General features: G+C 45.8%; 2 protein-coding genes across 8 annotated transcripts in view; one reads left to right on the top strand and one right to left on the bottom strand.

Moving 5' to 3' along the window:
• The window catches only part of sptan1 (spectrin alpha, non-erythrocytic 1), an 82,165-nt gene extending 72,935 nt beyond the window's left edge, over positions 1 to 9,230 (top strand). For all 6 annotated transcript variants that reach the window (XM_028808591.2, XM_051932384.1, XM_051932386.1 and 3 more), the window contains 6 exons: positions 2,617 to 2,671; positions 4,036 to 4,232; positions 4,711 to 4,764; positions 4,851 to 4,997; positions 8,621 to 8,768; positions 8,877 to 9,230. In XM_028808591.2, coding sequence (XP_028664424.2) covers positions 2,617 to 2,671; positions 4,036 to 4,232; positions 4,711 to 4,764; positions 4,851 to 4,997; positions 8,621 to 8,768; positions 8,877 to 9,002 — 727 coding nt within the window. In that variant the 3' untranslated portion in view covers positions 9,003 to 9,230. The remainder of the gene's footprint in view (positions 1 to 2,616; positions 2,672 to 4,035; positions 4,233 to 4,710; positions 4,765 to 4,850; positions 4,998 to 8,620; positions 8,769 to 8,876) is intronic.
• Positions 9,231 to 9,305: 75 nt separating this feature from the next.
• Positions 9,306 to 18,258, bottom strand: part of dync2i2 (dynein 2 intermediate chain 2) — a 43,258-nt gene continuing 34,305 nt past the window's right edge. For both annotated transcript variants that reach the window (XM_028808603.2, XM_028808604.2), the window contains 3 exons: positions 15,628 to 15,860; positions 14,635 to 14,792; positions 9,306 to 9,641 (listed from right to left, as the gene is read on the bottom strand). In XM_028808603.2, the coding sequence (XP_028664436.1) occupies positions 9,403 to 9,641; positions 14,635 to 14,792; positions 15,628 to 15,860 (630 nt within the window). In that variant the 3' untranslated portion in view covers positions 9,306 to 9,402. The remainder of the gene's footprint in view (positions 9,642 to 14,634; positions 14,793 to 15,627; positions 15,861 to 18,258) is intronic.

Below are 18,258 nucleotides of genomic sequence, written 5' to 3' on the forward strand. Positions count from 1 at the left end.
CCAATTATTTATTTTAGGCTAATAAAAAAAAAAGCCAATTTTTTTGCTTGGGGTCATTATAAAGGAGAACATTCCTTTACTCATTTCTCATAAGTGTCTAAAATAAAGAATTATACCAACAGTGGTCTTTACTCTGTTCTATTTCATCATTATATGATGCATTGTGCGTGTATATAACATTTCCCTAATTCATCATTTCCATAACTCGAAAACCATAAGGCATTGGAGACTTTTATCCACACCAGTGACTTTGAGATGTGAGATGATCCAATACAGCAATTTTATTTTTTTTTAATCTGAGATATTGTGGTTCCATTTTTAAAAAGTTTATGGTGATCTGCTGTGAAACAACCTCACTGAAGAAGATAGCAGTGGTTACCAAGACCTCGTTGTCGGCTGCAAATCGGCCGTCATAACAGTTCAACCTTCAGGGCCTAAAAAATGTAAATCTGCCAGTGGGCAGAATAACTGTAATTGCTAATATCTAAATGCTGATAATGGTAATAATAGGTTATCCCTAATTGTGCTCCATATTTCTGAACAGGGGCGGCATGGTGGCGCAGTGGGTAGCACTGCTGCCTTGCAGTTGGGGACCTGGGTTCACTTCCCGGGTCCTCCCTGCGTGGAGTTTGCATGTTCTCTCCGTGTCTGCGTGGGTTTCCTCCAGGTGCTCCGGTTTCCTCCCACAGTCCAAAGACATGCAGGTTAGGTGGATTGGCGATTCTAAATTGGCCCTAGTGTGTGCTTGGTGTGTGGGTGTGTCCCCTGTGGTGGGTTGGCACCCTGCCCGGGATTGGTTCCTGCCTTGTGCCCTGTGTTAGCTGGGATTGGCTCCAGCAGACCCCCGTGACCCTATGTCTTTGGATTCAGTGGGTTGGAAAATGGATGGATGGATTTCTGAATAGGTGATTGTGTGGATTATTGCTGACACACCCTAAACTCATTATTCGAGGTTCATCTAGCATCCTTTTTGATTATGTAGTGTTTCGCTTTGGTTAATTGACATTTTTGCCGGTGGGCTAAGTGCTTTAGCAACTGTTCCTTCTTTTAGCCTGAAATGATAAGGGGTGGTGGGGACAACTTCCCAACTTACATTCATTTGGATTTGCAGGAAGACATTTCCCTCATTGTTAATTATATTTTTAGGCAACCAAATTACAGCCACTTTTCAACTCGAGAGATGAGCGAATGGTACAGAGGCCGTCTGTAAAGAGAGTGTCTGATGGTGGCACAAGTCTACATTAAAAAAAAAAAATCAGAACAGTTGTCTCCCACGTACTCTGATTTGTACTTTTACACGTATATACATTTCTTTTGCAGATGTAAAATAAGCTCCAGTTAAAGGCCTCCCCAATTGCAGAAAGCTTTATTTTTTTTGGCTTAAATGTACTGTAGTATCCGTTACACTTTCACGTTAGATTAATGAAATATTAATAATGCCCGTTACCACAGTAGCTGTTAGGGGAGAGTGAGGAATTACAAAGCTGTGTAGAGTTAGTCGCAACCTAACTGGAGCAAACGGTATCGAGGGTGACATTTAGTAAGGCCCATTAATCTACACGTGTCCGTGATGGTGTCACATGACCACACCATCACACACTAATGATTCAGGCGTAAGGAGTGTGTCAGGTGAGCTTGAAGTGGACCTCTTATAATAAATACGTGCTTGTTATTCAGGCATCGGAGAACAGCAACGTGTTGCCTGCTGGCCAGATGTGCCCCCCCAAGTAAGAGTTTCACTCTCCTCCGTACACACCGACTGTGCCACTCATTTTACTGGAGATGTCCCCAGATCTCTAGTTTTAGCTTTTCATAATCCCAGCCACTCTTTCTTCAGAGTCTGCAGATTGGATTCTTACCAATATAATTCACAATTTGTTTTTTCTCAAATATCCAAACCAGTAAAAAAAAAAAAAAAAAAAAAAGCAATCACCCCCCCCCCATTTAGGAAGTTCCTATTAAGATTCAGTACATGTGACAGTTTCTACCTCCTGTGTCACTTAGGCCTATCCAAGCATGGTTGTGGCTACTGTTGGCATAACTGGGCTTTGTTGGCTGAGAGTGAGTAGGCACTGGTAGGCTGAGCCAAGTGCAGTCGACGCCATTGTGTTTTTGACTTCATGAATACACATGGTGACGTTTTCTTTACACATTCTATTAAAGTTGCGTCTCATTCATAAAAATGGACACCACATCTAAGAGCTATCTATTAGAGGAGTAACATGCTAGCTTTACATTCTGCGCTTTAATCCAAACCACCCACTTTCCGCTACTGAACGTCAATCCGGACCCCAATGCTTTGCGTTCAGATGATTCTTGGGATGACTTAGTAGCGGAACTCCTTGATGAATGCACTTGGCTCTCGCCCTTTAGCAGCTTGGAGATGTGTGTTTGAGTTAACCTCTTTTCAGGTCACAACTCAAAGTTACCATCTGGTTGCATTACACCCACCATGTGCTTACACAGGGGGCTACTGCATGATTTGTGCATCTCGAAGCCGGTTACTGGCAAGCACTATGAATGAGCAGTACAGAGGGTCCAGTCTGACCACCAGTTGGTAAGTTTGAGCATCTTGCTTGTTGTGTTTCTCCTCTCTTACGCTCTGTTTGTGTTCAGGTCCTGTATGGTGGAAGAATCTGGAACACTGGAGTCCCAGCTTGAAGCCACTAAGGTAAAAAAAAAAAATAAAACCAAATTGCTGATTACACGGAGGAGGTCTGGACCAACAGTTTTCTGACCATAAAACACAGCTACTGCACTGAATACTCTGCTGGTCCTGCTTTGCACCCCGAGTCTTATTGTGACAATGCAGGTCCACTCCAGACTCTCTCTTCACATTTGGGAGCTTCTTGAACCCAACACCGTCAATAGTTATGACCGAGCTGGGCTGACTAATGGGGACAGTTCTCACATGGAGCAAGGGGAGGGTGGAGAAGTGCAGAGGTGCTTTTATTAAGAGAATCATAACAAACCAAAAATGGTGTCCACAGTGCTGTTCTTTAAAAACATCCATAAATAAATAATCCATAAAAACCAAGTGAAGAGTGGAGAATAAAAACACAATTAATAAATCCAATAAAAGCAGAGGTTAAAATGCAGTCACTGGCTCCTCCTGATCTCAGCCCACTGCCTTCTTCGTCTCTCTGGTTCACTCATCACTCGCGCAGCCACAAACTTATCCCCAAACTCCCATCATTCTTCACACACCTGCAGTCAGTCGTACCTTGGATCCCTAGGGAGGTCATCTTCCATGCTCACCCCACTCCACATTATTATTCAGTGGGGCAGACCAGCCCCTAGAGCGCCACAGCCTACGCTTCTTCACAGGGCCCCAGTTCGTGCTGCCTTTCTCTTCCAAGTGGCCAGATCCTCCTAACTGAGACTGCGCTTCAGCCATCTTGACCGCAGTTCCATTTCTATTACTTGCACTTCTCGTCTTGTATGTGGGGATGTGGCACAGGTGTGGTGATTAGCTGCCCCTGGCATCAAGTATGGACACAGACGATTCCTCACCTGTGCACTTAACTGAGGAAACGCCCGTGCCGCATCATGCCCAAGAACTGCACCAGCCACACTACCACACCCTCTCCTTACAGCCGTGAGTGCACCGATTATTTAAAAGACAGTGAGCTGCAGACCTCACCTTACCACACTTTTGGATCAAGGAAACTGTTCCAGAAGTCCCGGTGGCTTTTTTTTGCTTAAGAATTCATCAAAGCTTAACGGATCAGTTGGCATTGTTATTCTTGATGCTTTTATGTGTACACTAAAGAAGAAGAACAAGCACCATTTTGTGTGGGAAACAAGATATAAGCTTTCTGATTGTGCACTGAAGGACATCAAACCATCATTTACACTTAGCTCTGTGGCTCCTTAGTCACAACTGAAAAAGCAACAGATGACACAGTTTGCTGAGATGGGGTACTTCGGATACTTGAGATGATAGCAATGCTTTTAAACAGGTGGTTTGGTGACCTCCAGATTTGTGCCAGTTTCTTTTTTTTTCTTTACCCGAGATGTGTTTTGCCATTTCAGCGTAAACATCAAGAAATTCGTGCGATGCGTAGTCAACTGAAAAAGATCGAGGATTTGGGGGCAGCCATGGAAGAAGCTCTTATCCTAGACAACAAATACACAGAACACAGTACCGTAGGACTGGCACAGCAGTGGGACCAGCTGGATCAGTTGGGCATGAGAATGCAACACAACCTCGAACAGCAGATTCAAGCAAGGTGAGTGCCGATTGCATGAAGAGTGGGTTACAGTATAGTCGTCTCTGCCGTGTCGTCCATAACACTCCTTAGAAGTCTGATACGCTGCAGCTAAGAGCTGAAAGGCATACGTGTCATACAAAAATTTATATTGTGAATTGTTACAGTTGTTTGTGTGTGAGAGTGAATTCTGCAATAGGCTGCCACCTTTGTTGGTTCAGGTCCCCAGTTTCATCATTGGACTAACACAAAATCAGGAGAGCCGAAGTTGTGTAACAGTGCAGCTTGCTAGCAGATTTTCTATTTTTTTCCCTCTTCCTTTTTAGTCATTCTGGGGTGTGTGTGTAATTATTTATTTTTTAAAGAACTTCTGTAAAAAGATTGTTGTCCCAATGAGGACAAATTAAAGTCCTGAAGTTCTTTTTCCTTACGCGTTCCTCCCTTTGCCCTTACTGTCTTTTTTATTATTATTATTATATTTTTTTTTTCTGTTTTTCAGAAATACAACGGGTGTAACAGAAGAAGCCCTCAAAGAGTTCAGTATGATGTTCAAGTGAGTATAACCTGACCTCATTTGTCATTTTCTCAAGACACCTCCTGGGTCACCTAAACTGAACTGTCGCCCTCTGTCTCTTGTAGACACTTCGACAAAGACAAGTCTGGTCGTCTCAACCACCAAGAATTCAAATCGTGTCTGCGCTCCCTGGGTTATGACTTGCCCATGGTGGAGGAAGGCGAGCCAGATCCAGAATTCGAGGCCATCCTTGACACTGTAGATCCTAACAGGTAAACCCCATCGTCACCGTGTGAAGCACTTTGTCATTTCACCTCCTCAGTTAGGCCCGAGGCGCCACACGTGTTGTGTGCTATTTGTAGGAGGCTTAGTAGTAAACAAAATTCATTTCATAAACTTAAATCAAATGTCTTAGTAGTTTCATTTCACATTAAAAAAAAATTGAAAGTTCCAGAAAATATTGTTGCTTTAAAAATAATTTAATATAAGAAATAGTCTTAAGATGTTCAAAAATGACACTTGTCCGTAACTGTCCGTGTAGACGTAGCATTTTTACATACAAGAATGTGGTCAAAAACAGCTGATATCGTCGATACCACTGTGTCTGATGGGAGTTGTCATGTTAACTTAATTAGAAACACGTGTTAATATTTAAAAATCACAGAAATAAAGACACACAAGAACCGCGTTCAACTGCTACACATTGGCATTTCATTCACAGTGAAGTGGAACAAAAGGCAATCATGAATTCAGAAACACCATCCATATTTAACACTTGATCACTTAAAACATAAATTCTTATTTTGACATTCATGATTTTTTTTTTGGCCTGTACAACCTTGGAGTTATTAAACTTGGCTGCTTTCTTGTATTTTCTCATACTGAAGACGATTTAAAGTGTTATGTTATGCTGTTGCTTTTACTTCAGATCATGCGCTCAGTTGTGCTGTCCAAAATTATTAAGGCGCTTGAATCAACGTGTTATGTTACCAAAATTTGAATGTCTTTTCTTTTTTTTTATTAAAAATGAAGGAGTGTCACATTTGAGAGATGAGTGTTTCTTTCCCTCTCATCCCACTCTTTAACACCACTATCAGAAGCTGTCACCTTCACTTAAAGGTGTTTTGTTTTTGATGAATAAAAACCAAGATATTTTGTAAGTGATGGTATAATTTCCACTGATCTTGCTTTTCATTGAATAATTATAAAACCTACTGAAATTTGTAGATGAATAACATTTGTTTTAGAATTCACCTTTCTGTAGCGAGCTGCATTGCCATGATAATGGAATATAAATGAAAGCCAGACCAGTGAAGAGTAATTACGCAGTCATAACCTTCTCAGACCAGTGTGTTTCTGGGGCTGGTTTGGCATCTTCCACCATTAGCTCAGGTGCAGTGGTCTGTAGTGTGCTGTCCAGGTTCTGGTCCACCCAGAGCTTTAAAGAAAGGGAAAATGTAACCAATGTCTGTCTACTGGTCAGGTTTTAGAATGCACCGATTTTGCACAAAATTCAATCGAGCTCCATATGTGCAAAGCATACAATTTATTCAGCTAGAAATTATCTCTCTTGTTTAAAATTATCTAAAATGTTTCCAGGGCGAGATCCAACCTGCGAACGTTGCAATCGAGTTCCAGCCTCACTGGGCACCAAATTAACATCATTCTGGGCCAAAATCATGAAATGCCTATCGGACAGCCTTGGCGTCCCAATCACTCCTTATACATCAAGAGGTGTGTTTGGTGGACTCCCTGGGGGGTTTAAAGTGGAGAAGGACAAACAAACTGTAATGGCCTTTACTACACTATTGGCATGTAGGCTTATCTCGCTCAACTGGAAGAATCCGAACTCTCCTCTTTTAAGTCAGTGGGTAACTGACGTCATATAATATTTGAAACTGGAAAAAAATCAAATTCACACTTACAGGATCTGAACAAAACCTGGCAGGAACAAATCAATAACATTTCACAATAAGCTTTTAAATTGAGGAAGTGGATTCTCTCCCCCTTTTTATTCTATCATATAGTGCCTTTCACATATCTATCTATTAAAGTTTTACTCTGCTGACCTAGCTCTCTTTCTCATGAGTAGCGGTTGATTTGTTTTCTAACCAAGTTTTGTAAAACTTCAATAGTTCAATAAAATTTTTAAAAAGACAAAAGACCCAGAATGTGCCAATGTTAATTGAGCTGACACACAGGTTTTGAGCCGCATTTCCTATAATCTATATTACTAAACCACAGTTTTAATTTATGCACGGACGCATCGAAACGCATGCGCACTGCGCCGCGGCGCCCCAGAGTCAAACGCAGTGGCTTCCCAGAGTCAGTAGGTGGCGCCCAGACACCACAACCCACCAGTCAAACGCAGCGGCCTCCCAGAGTCAGTAGTATGTATGTGCCAGCAGTCTGTGTGGCATGTTTGAATCACATAACGGACTTTACCATGCCTACCTCAGGCTTAGTTCACAGGTCGTAAAGCGTGCACGCCAGGTTCTACAGCCGCCCGGACGCGACCGCCCACACCATCGCATATACGACGACACAGCCATAAAAAAACAAAAATGAGACTGCATGAAGAAAGACGATAACAGAAGCACGTTGAAATGAACTGTCCCAGGACGCACCCACCCTCCATGATATTTCATCACGCAGCAGCTTCCCACCGAGGCTCATACTGCGCCGTGGTGCACGCCCCAGAGTACACAGCGGCTTCCCAGATTCAGTAGGTGCCGCCCACACAACACAACCTGTACACTACACTTGCTCTAATCCACTGTGCCAGTAATATCCATATTACTAACCGAGAATGGTAAACCGGATGGCATGGACGCAGGTACACGGCGATGGGACCATGAGACATACAGCGCAGGCGCGTACAGCGCGCGTCTCATAAACCGCACGCGAAGTCGTATCCACCGTGAACGAAGGAGTCACGGCCCAAAAACGAAAGAGCTCAACTGACATGAATGAGAAATGAAGCAACAACACGCCCATAGCTAACGATTAAGAACACAGCTATACAAAAAAGAGGATTCTGTGCTGCAGCCCAGATTCAAACGGAAGAGGCTACGGCGGCCCCACAGGTCCACAATGATAGTACGGAAGGTACAGGCGTGACCGCCATATTGTGAGTGGCACTACTGCGGAGTGAAGTTAGGAATAATGTGCTGCTTGGGATTGTACAGACCGCTGAACGCTTTACACCAAATTCAAACACAATACAGCTCAACGATACAAACACGAGCCCACCTGGATAAGATCAATGAATGCAGGCGTCTACAATGCGCGTCTGAAACTGCAGAAGCAAAGCAGGCACGGGTTCAAAATGAACAAGCTCAACTGACGGATATACAAACACGAGCCCGCCTGGATGAAATCAATGAACGCAGGCGCCTACAACGCGCGTCTGAAATGCCGCAAGCAAAGCGGGCACGGCTCCAAAACGAACGAGCTCGACTAATGTATTTCAGGATACCCAACGGCGGGGGTAGGCGAGCGGCGCCCCCCTTGTATGATATATCATACATCCAAATATCGGACGGAACAGAAACTGATTGCCATTCTTGGATTTACGATTCTCTAGAGAATCGCAGGCTTACTTGTATGTCAATAAAGTTTGAGATGGACCACAGCTTTACCTTCATTATATTTCAGTGCTTTAATTAAAGTCGCAGAGGTGTTCTGTGACACGTGTGAGGGGCTCGACTGCTACGTGCTGCCATTTCTGATGCCTTCACACTGCAGACTCCGTTTTTTCCATTTCCTTTATAAACTCTTATTTCATTTAAAGTTTTTATTAAATTGAAACTTTACAAAAGTAAAGGCCAGTGCAGTGGTGGGATTGTTGTGAGGTAAGCGTCCCAATGATTCATCTGCTGCGTTGTTCCCACAGGGATGGCCACGTGTCACTTCAGGAGTACATGGCATTCATGATCAGTAGGGAGACAGAAAACGTCAAGTCCAGCGAAGAAATTGAAAGTGCTTTCCGGGCCCTCAGTGCAGAGAGCAAGCCGTATGTCACCAAAGAGGAACTTTATCAGGTATGGCCGGAGAGGTGTGGGGAATGAATTATGGGCGCACCAATAAAATCCCAGAAGTCATTATTAAACAAAGCTTTGATTCATTTTTTTGTTTTTCTTCCTTTTCAGAACCTAACAAAGGAACAAGCAGACTACTGCATCTCGCACATGAAGCCCTACATTGACGCGAAGGGCCGAGAGCTGCCTTCTGCTTTCGACTTCGTCGAGTTTACGCGCTCGCTGTTTGTGAACTGATCCTAACCTGCCCTGCCCGCCAGTGACAACTTGGCTTGCGTTTACCGACAAGCAGGAACTGCATGACTCAAAATGTTTCGCTCCATGCTTCTCTGTCCAGGTGTCTGCATTTTATCGTGCTGTTAGCTTTTAAATGCTCTGCTTGATTTTAACGTAGAGAACACGACACGTAGCGTCTGTACTGTTTTGTGCTTAATTAAACGCTTCAGGTTCTAACTGGCAACGTTACACGCCCTGACTTCATGGGGTTTTTTGTTTTAACTCATTTTGTGTACCTGACAGCAAGCAGTAATTGTCACAATTTCAACAAAGTCAGGCCGGTGCTCTTTATTGCTAGTTGGGGGTATTTGCTTCATGTATACAGGCTCGTTCAGTCCGTGGATTTTTTCCTCAGGTCCTTCTACTCTGGTACCTCATTTGCCAGATACTCCAGATGTGACGTCTCCTTTGGCCTCTGCTCCGTCAACTCGGAACTCAAGTGCCAGATTTTGACTGTGCCATCCGCCCCACCAGCCGCCAGCAGCTCCATCTGCTTTGGGTTAAACTCCATACAGTAGACTGGTCTGCCGCTGCTGTTCTGTTCAATCGTCGCTGTGGGTGTTAGAGTCCCTCGGCTCAGGTCAAAAATCTGCACCAGTCCTGTGATGGAGAGAAAAACATTAAAATAAAATAAAAAATGGACAACTGAAATCCCAACAGACGGGAGCTTCACAACTGCATCCATCACATCTAATGATGGGACCCTCTGGCCTATAAACGATACGATTCCAGTTTCGATGTGATCGTGTTACTGAGGGATTTCTGTGCAGTGTGACGTGATACACGGGTGGGCACTCCGTTACGGTCCTGGAGGGCCGCAGTGGCTGCAGGTTTTCGTTCCTTCCAGTTTCATAATTTGAAGGCAGGCCTAACAGATAATGAAACTTGCTGTTTTAGTGCTATAGCTTTTATATTTGTTTTCCGTGTACTTTATCCAAATGTTTTGTGGTCCTCCTCTGTCGTTTATTTTATGAACACAGATACTCCATGACGCATGTGCACAGAGAGCGCTGCTGGCTGCGTCGGCGCCTCTGATTAATAACTGATGGCTGGTTAACAAAACCACAAACAAGTTAACTAAACTCAAATCAGAAACCTATCACTCTAGTGCAGGTGTGCCCCCAACTCCAGTCCTGGGGGGCCGCAGTGGCTACAGGTTTTCATTCTGACCGTTTTCTTATTTAGTGACCAGCCTTTCTCTTTGCTTCTAATTTACTTCACTTAATTGATTGGTGGTCCTGGTGGGGTGCAGTGGCTGCAGGTTTTGGTTCTAACTTCATGAGAAGTCATTTATTGTCAGTGCAGCCCTTTATTGCTCAAGTGACGTTTTTTTCAGTTTCATTTTCCTTGTTAAGGTTTTTGAACCCTTAATTATTTTAATCTTGAATGGCCCCTAAATTAGCAGTAAGATGCAAGGAAGCAGCAGACCTCCATCTAGACCTGCGTGATTTCATGCTGCACTCTCACTCGTTTAATGAAATATCTGGAAGGAAACTGAAGTGGAAAAAAGTGCAGGACTGCGTACTCCTCGTCTGTTTTAGGCTTTAAATTATTAGGGTGATATCATTAGAAAGGGGGGAAAAAACTACAATCCAAGAACAACCAGACATGGCAGAGTTCAAACCACAACAAGTCTCGAGGCAAGGATTGGTTTCTGATTAAGCAAATGGAGTGGAACAAAGCCTGCAGCCACTGCGACCCTCCCTAAGCCCCAGGACCACCAACCTTGACCACTCTTGACTTAGGAGGAGGAGGAGGAGGTTGGGAGCATCTGCTGATAGCGCGTAACTAAACACTGGACCAGGTAACTACTGTCCGCGGATAAGTCGGGCCTTGACTTTACCGTATAATTTCTGGTGTTTTATAATGTCGTCGTATAAGTACAATGCAGAAAACTCACACCATTGGTCCAAGAGATTACGATATGCTAACACCCACCTGAGAGAGTAACCACGGGGGGGGAGCACAACGGCCTTAGCTATGTGTTGTGCCTACGTGACCACACAGTGATACCCGCACCAATCCAAAGCGACGTCTGCACTGATTTGTGTTTTTCGTACCTCACACCCTCATACACTTTTATCGTAAGAGCATCCCTTATCTGTGATGGAGCGTTCAATCAGAAGAAAAAAGTAAACTGATTTTAAATTAAGTCGTTGAAGTGGCGAAAGAAATTGGTAACCGCGCTGCTGCAACAAAATGTGTCTGAGAAACTGATGTGAGATTGGAGGAGGCAAGAAGATGTAAAAAAAAAAAAACGTAAGGGTTGCATTTCTGAACGGGCGTACAAGTCGGGGTCTGATTTTTATGATTGATTTTTCAGATTTCAAGACCTAAGTTATACGTGAGTATATATATACGATATTCAAAATTTGGTTAAAGCAAAAACGTGCAGCCACTGCGGACCTCCAGGACCGTACTTGAGTACCCCTGCAGTATAATCTGGCTTGGCACAACATAACATGACATGACCACGAGACGACACTCCTGCTCTTTAACTGGTCGGCTTCACTTGATATTTAAACAAACCATCATTGGCTGTAACAGCAAATGCTGGACTTTAAACCAGGGGTCCTCAATCACAGTCCTGGAGGGCTGCAGTGGCTGCAGGTTTCTGCTCCAACCCAAATCTTAATACATAATTCGCCTGCCTCCTCACTCACTCACTCACGTCTGTCCGAAGCCGAATGCACGGTTGCCTTCTGCGCAGCTGTCCGAAAAACCTTACGAGACCGACACTGCGGCAGGCGGCGGATTTACAGCCGCAAAAATTCAAAGAGAAAGGGGACTTTGATTAAAGCTCTAGAGGCCTGAAAGGCGATTTCGACTACAGCTCGAGGCCTAATTACGCATTCATTCAATACACCGATATCAGGTTTGTGGTGCTTATACTTCTTACTATTCCATATTGTACTGGAACATTCATCATTCAATATTATACTGTAGGCCTGGAAAATTCATCAACTAACAGTACAAGCCTGTACAGTAATGAGTAAAGCGGACTACAATCATTACAGAACAACTTCTTCGTTACTTATCATTTGTTCTTCATACACTGCTGACACAAACTCGTATCCGTTTCATCTTACGTTGTCGAAACGGGCTCTTTGTCTTGTGCTTAATAAGAAGCCCTTAATGCTCAAGTAACACTTCTACTTCACTTTAGTTGTCTCGCTCGTTATTTTGAACCCTTATTTTAGTCTTACACAGCTGTATTCTTGGTTTTGATTTGCTCCTAATTAGCAACAACATGTAAATGAGAAAGGAGACCAGCATGTGTCCGTTTCACTCATTTCCATTTTCACCGGTGTGTGTTTATCATGCACTATTGGGTTTAATTAAATACTTGGAAAGAAAGTGAAGTTACTGAGAATTACTCCTCCATTTTAACCTTCAAATCATTTAGATATCCTTAGAAAGGGAAAAAAATAATCGAGGATATGAGAATGACCTGACATGGCAGAGTTAAAGCACTAACAAGCCATGAAATGTAATTAGTGGCAAGAACTGCTTTCTAATTAAGCCACCGCGTTAGAACAAAAACCTGCAGCCACTGCGGCCCTCCAGGACTGTGATTGAGGACCCCTGGTTTAAACAATTCAAGGATTTTTAAGTAGGTGACCAAACCAACAACAGTGGACACGTAGAAAAATCACCTGGGATGTAATTCTATTAGTTTAATCCACTAGAGGGCAGCAAAGACCTCGAGATAAAGCTTAACGCCATTCATTATCATTAGTGCAGCAAGGCGTCCAGTGACAGTGACAATGACAATGATGGCGCTGATGAAAAACCATTCTGTTAGTTTTATGTTTTTCACAATCTGGGTAACGAAAAGGACAAAACAAACAAATGAAGCCCTTAGTCCTTGTGACAGCATCCAATTCACAAGTCCTCACAGGTGGCGCAGTGGTAGTGCTGCTGCTTTGCAGTAAGGAGACTGTGGAGGATTGTGGGTTCGCTTCCCGGTTCCTCCCTGTGTGGATAGCACTGTGACTAATGAGAAAAGCGCTATATAAATGTAATGAATTATTATTATTATTAATTCAACTGACATACTTCACTAACGTGGTGTTATTTGGCACAAATACCGTTTTATTTTATTTTTTTGCCTTTTCTTTGCTCCCAAACTGAGTGACAGCGCCATGGCCCTCCTGTCCAGTGCTACTCCTGACAATGAGGTGTCTGACCTTCAGGATCTTTTTAGATGTGTGCGTGGAAATATTAGAAATGTCAGAAGATATCATAATCGAGATACCGAGGCACTTCATAAACATGAGATATGATCTGAAATTATATTTTTTTGGACAAAGGCTTCTTCTGGTTTTAAAGACCCTTCCAAAGTATGGGGGTGGCGATGGATGCTCCTCTGCTGCAGACCACAGAGGGGAAAACCCGATGGGGGTCTGCAAGAAAGCTGCACTTTAGGAGAAGAACACAAGACCACGAGCCCAAGGAGGACGTCAATGTCACATGGGAATAATGGCTTCAAAAATGTCAACGTCCTGGAGTGGCGGCATTTATCAGAATGGGAAGACGTCCCTAATGGGCTCGGAATTCTGGCCCAAATGCTTTCTGTCCTCCGACTCCACACTTCAGTTGTGGTCAGGAGAGCATGTGAGGCGTCAGAAGATGGCGTTCAAGCAGAGAAGGATACACCCATCCTGAAAAAAGAGGAATGTTCTGGAAACACTGAACTTGTAAACAGGGCCGTCTTAACAGCATTATAGCCCCCCCCCTACCCCCCCCCCCGGGACAAAGCAGTGCACTGGGGTCCCTACCTACACGACCACTCGGCAACCCACAGCATACATAGACTAGCATGGGACCCCCGGGTAACTGGCCAGCGTGCCCATACGTTAAGACGGCCTGCTCTGACGGAGATGGAATGACGCTCATGATGGATGAATGTTCTAACTGCACGCACGGTCACGACGGCCACATGCGGCTTTGCATCAGCGACGATGTGGTTTGTCCCACCCAAGCATCCCTCGAGTTCTGCACCCCACTTTGAATGCCCCCCTGTGACGCATGAGGTAAAGCGCAGATTTAGATTTTTTTTCCCCACCACATCCCGGGACGTGATCCTAAAAAAAAGCTGCAGCCATGTGAAGTGCAAGTGACGCCACAGAGTCAACACTCGGGTGGTCTTGGGTGCAGACTGTACTGCAGCTGCCAGCGGGGGAGGGGGGGGGGGGCTGGATGATTGACGGTGAAATGTCACACAGCTACGCTGAGCCCCTCAAACATTTACGTTACAAGTGAAGGGGGGAGTCAGAGAGAGGGGGGGTACAGGGGTCTTGAAGACAATCAGGAGCCCTTGAAGAGTGACCCCGACTGCAGAAACAGTGCTACCATAGCTTGAGCAGGCGGGTGCCACTGCGGGCCATTCATGGTTAAATAAATGCGCCCGCCTTAAGTGTGTGTGTGTGACGCGTGTCACATTTGCTCTGTAACAACACCAACCCGATAAAGTGGCCTGCTGGACTTTTTGGTTTTTACCACAAGTGTGTGCAGTAATTGAACCCGATGGCACCTGTCCAGGGCGGCATTAATAACAAGTGGGGCACACGCCGCTGGCCCCTGTACTCACCTTGTCCGGTGCCAACAGCAAAGACGAGCGGCCGCGTTGGAGACCAGCGCACGCTGAACAGGTACGAGTCGGAGACGTGCAGAGACAGCAGCGGGGGACCTTGCAGCAGAGAGCGCAGGTGGGCATGGCCGTCCGTCCCGGCACTCAGAAAGAGATTCCTGCGAGTACAAAGGGGGTCTCAGTCAGTCTTCGTGAAGCGCCTGTCGTGGTCTGCGCTCTGATATAGCGCCTTGACGGCCTGAGCCTGCACACCGGTGGGCTGTTGAAACTGTAACTCTGGAGTGTGAGGAGGATACCCAAGGCCGGGGGTCTCGCCTCCCTTTACTCACATGAACCCCAAAGTCCGTCACGGAGTCTCTCTTTTATTTTGTCATATCTCACAATTTTTAAGTGCCTACCCCAGCAGCATCAGGTGCAAAGCAGGTGGCACCCTTGGCAGGAGGTGCCAGCCGTTTGCAGTGCCCAGTCATAAAGTACCAGTTTAGACTGTTTGAGGAGACAGGGAGGACACACATGGGAAGAACCCCACTGTGGTAAAAACTGGAGCCTGGCTTGGCTTGGCGTGGCTGTTGCCCCCTGCCTTCTAGGCTGCCCTGTGCCATGTGGCCCAGCGTTATCTACTCATCGATTCTGTGACCCCCCTAAAACACCCGGCTTACTTCATTACTGGGTCACAGTGAGAGGACCAGCTTGACGTCAGCAAATCCAAAGACCTGAACTACTGGGTTTTCAGGTGAAGGGGGGCAGAACCTGAAAGCTCTACAGCTTGAACCCGGCTTCCAGATCTAAGAGGCTACAGCACTAACCACTGTGCCGCTCTGCTATCCCTCACTTGACTACATTCCATTTTGCTTTCTGGTTCACTTTTTGTGCCCATGAACCCAGCTTGAAGTCAGTCTGCCAACCAGCCTGATATGGCACCTTTCACTGTCCCTTTATCTGCTTAGTCAACTGCTGCCACCACACAATCAACGCTGCCATGTGAATACTGACCTGTGAAACGGTGAGCAGTCAAGGGCATGGATGGGACCCGAGTGCGTGGAGAAGGAGAACTGGGCCGGGGCCCTCAACATCACGTCGGCATCGCTACCAGCTAGTATTGCCGGGGTGTGGGCTGAGAAGGAGCACTTGAGCACCAGGCCTCCCTCGGCGCCAACCAGAAACACATCCGAGTCCCAGAAGGAGAGCGCCAGAGCCGTCACGCCAACCGGAGTGTCCCCTCGTCCCTGTTGGCACAAATGAAGAGAGGCCTGGTTACAGGTGGCACTGTCATCATCACCCCTGGCACCGCCTAAGGCCTCCTACTGCCATGGACCTGACCCCTGCCCACCAAACACACTCAAGCCTGGCATCTTTAGTGACTACCAGAAAGACCAAACAATCCCACAAACACACAGCTGTGAAAAAATAAATGCCCCCTTTGCCACGCAACCAACTAACAATAATAACTCTTTATAACAGCGCTTTTACTTAGTGGGTGGGGTGCAACTTCAACCACCACTCATGTGCAGCACCCACCTGGATGATGGCATGGCAGCCATTTCTGTGCCAGTAGACTCACCACACATTAGTGATTAGGTGGTGAAGAGGTGAGAGAGAGCCAGTTAGACACAGGGGATGATTAGGGGGTCAGAATGACAAGCCATGGTGGGCAATAGGGCCTGGACATCGGGACCCCCCTACTCTCTATCAAGGATGCCCAGGGGTCTTTTATGACCACAGAGAGTCAGGACCTCACTTTTACATCTCATGTTAAGGACGGCACCATCATTACAGCACACTGTGCCCCCGTCACTGCACTGGGGTATTGGGGTCCACACAAACAGTACAGGGTAAGAGCCCCCTGCTGGCCTCACCAACACCTCCAGCAGCAACCCAAGCTTCTCCTAGAAGGTCTGCCATCCAAGTACTGGCCGGTCCTGAAACATGCGGGACGACCTCTTCTGAAGTGCATGTGACGTGGCTGCTGGACGAGATGTGAATGACCAGACACACCCGCGCTCGATGGCTGCCAGCCCTACTGAACCTGAACATCACACTGCTGGGAAGGTCCTACTGAAGTGAAGGTGGTCAAAGGTCCCAACATGCAACACACCAAAAGACTTGTGCTGTGTACAAAAGAAGAAGAAAATGAAAGTGTGTGTGTTGGGACTTCAGTGAGTCTGCCTGTCTGTCGCTCGGCTGATCTTTCACAATATATATATATATATATATATATACATACAGTATCTCACAAAAGTGAGTACACCCCTCACATTTTTGTAAATATTTTATTCTATCTTTTCATGGGACAACACTGAAGATCTGACACTTTGATCGAATGTAAAGTAGTCCGTGTACCGCTTGTATGACAGTGCTGTCCCCTCAAAATAACTCAACACACAGCCATTAAAGTCTAAAAAGTGAGTACACCCCTAAGTGACAAGTGCCCAAATTGTGCCCAATTAGCCATTTTCCCTCCCCGTTGTCATGTGACTCGTTCGTGTTACCAGGTCTCAGGTGTGTTAAATTCAGTGTTATCGCTCTCACACTCTCTCATACTGGTCACTGGAAGTTCAACATGGCACCTCATGGCAAAGAACTCTCTGAGGATCTGAAAGCAAAAACTGTTGCTCTACATAAAGATGGCCGAGGAGATAAGAAGATTGGCAACACCCTGAAACTGAGCCGCGGCACGGTGGCCAAGACCATACAGTGGTTTAACAGGACAGACTCCACTCAGAACAGGCCTCGCCATGGTCGACCAAAGAAGTTGAGTGCCTGTGCTCAGCATCATATCCAGAGGTTGTCTTTTGAAAATAGACATATGAGTGCTGCCAGCATTGCTGCAGAGGTTGAAGGGCTGGGGGCTCAGCCTGTCGGTGCTCGGACCATACGCCCGCCGCACACGGCATTAAATTGGTCTGCATGGCTGTCGTCCCAGAAGGAAGCCTCTTCTAAAGATGATGCACAAGAAAGACAAGCAGACTAAGGACATGGATTACTGAACCAGGTCCTGTGGTCTGATGAGACCAAGATGAACTTATTTGGTTCAGATGGTGTCAAGCGTGTGTGGTGGCAACCAGGTGAGGAGTACAAAGACAAGTGCGTCTTGCCTACAGCCAAGCAGGGTGGTGGGAGTGTCATGGTTTGGGGCTGCATGAGTTCTGCTGGCACTGGGGAGCTACAGTTCATTGAGGGAACCATGAATGCCAACATGTCCTGTGACATACTGAAGAAGAGCGTGATCCCCTCCCTGGGCCGCAGGGCAGTATTCTAACATGATAACGACCCCAAACACACCTCCAAGATGACCACTGCCTTGCTAAAGAAACTGAGGGTAAAGGTGCTGGACTGGCCAAGCATGTCTCCAGACCTAAACCCTATTGAGTATCTGTGGGGAAGGTGGAGGAGCACAAAGGTCTCTAACATCCACCAGCTCTGTCATGGAGGAGTGGAAGAGAATTCCAGTGGCAACCTGTGAAGCTGGTGTGAACTCCGTGGCCAAGAGAGTCAAGGCAGTGCTGGAAAATAATGGTGGCCGGCCACACAAAATATTGAAACTTTGGGGACAATTTGGGCACTTGTCACTTAGGGGTGTACTCACTTTTTAGATATTAATGGCTGTGTGTTGAGTTATTTTGA

Source organism: Erpetoichthys calabaricus, chromosome 9 (assembly GCF_900747795.2).
Source record: "Erpetoichthys calabaricus chromosome 9, fErpCal1.3, whole genome shotgun sequence".
Taxonomy (NCBI): domain Eukaryota; kingdom Metazoa; phylum Chordata; class Cladistia; order Polypteriformes; family Polypteridae; genus Erpetoichthys; species Erpetoichthys calabaricus.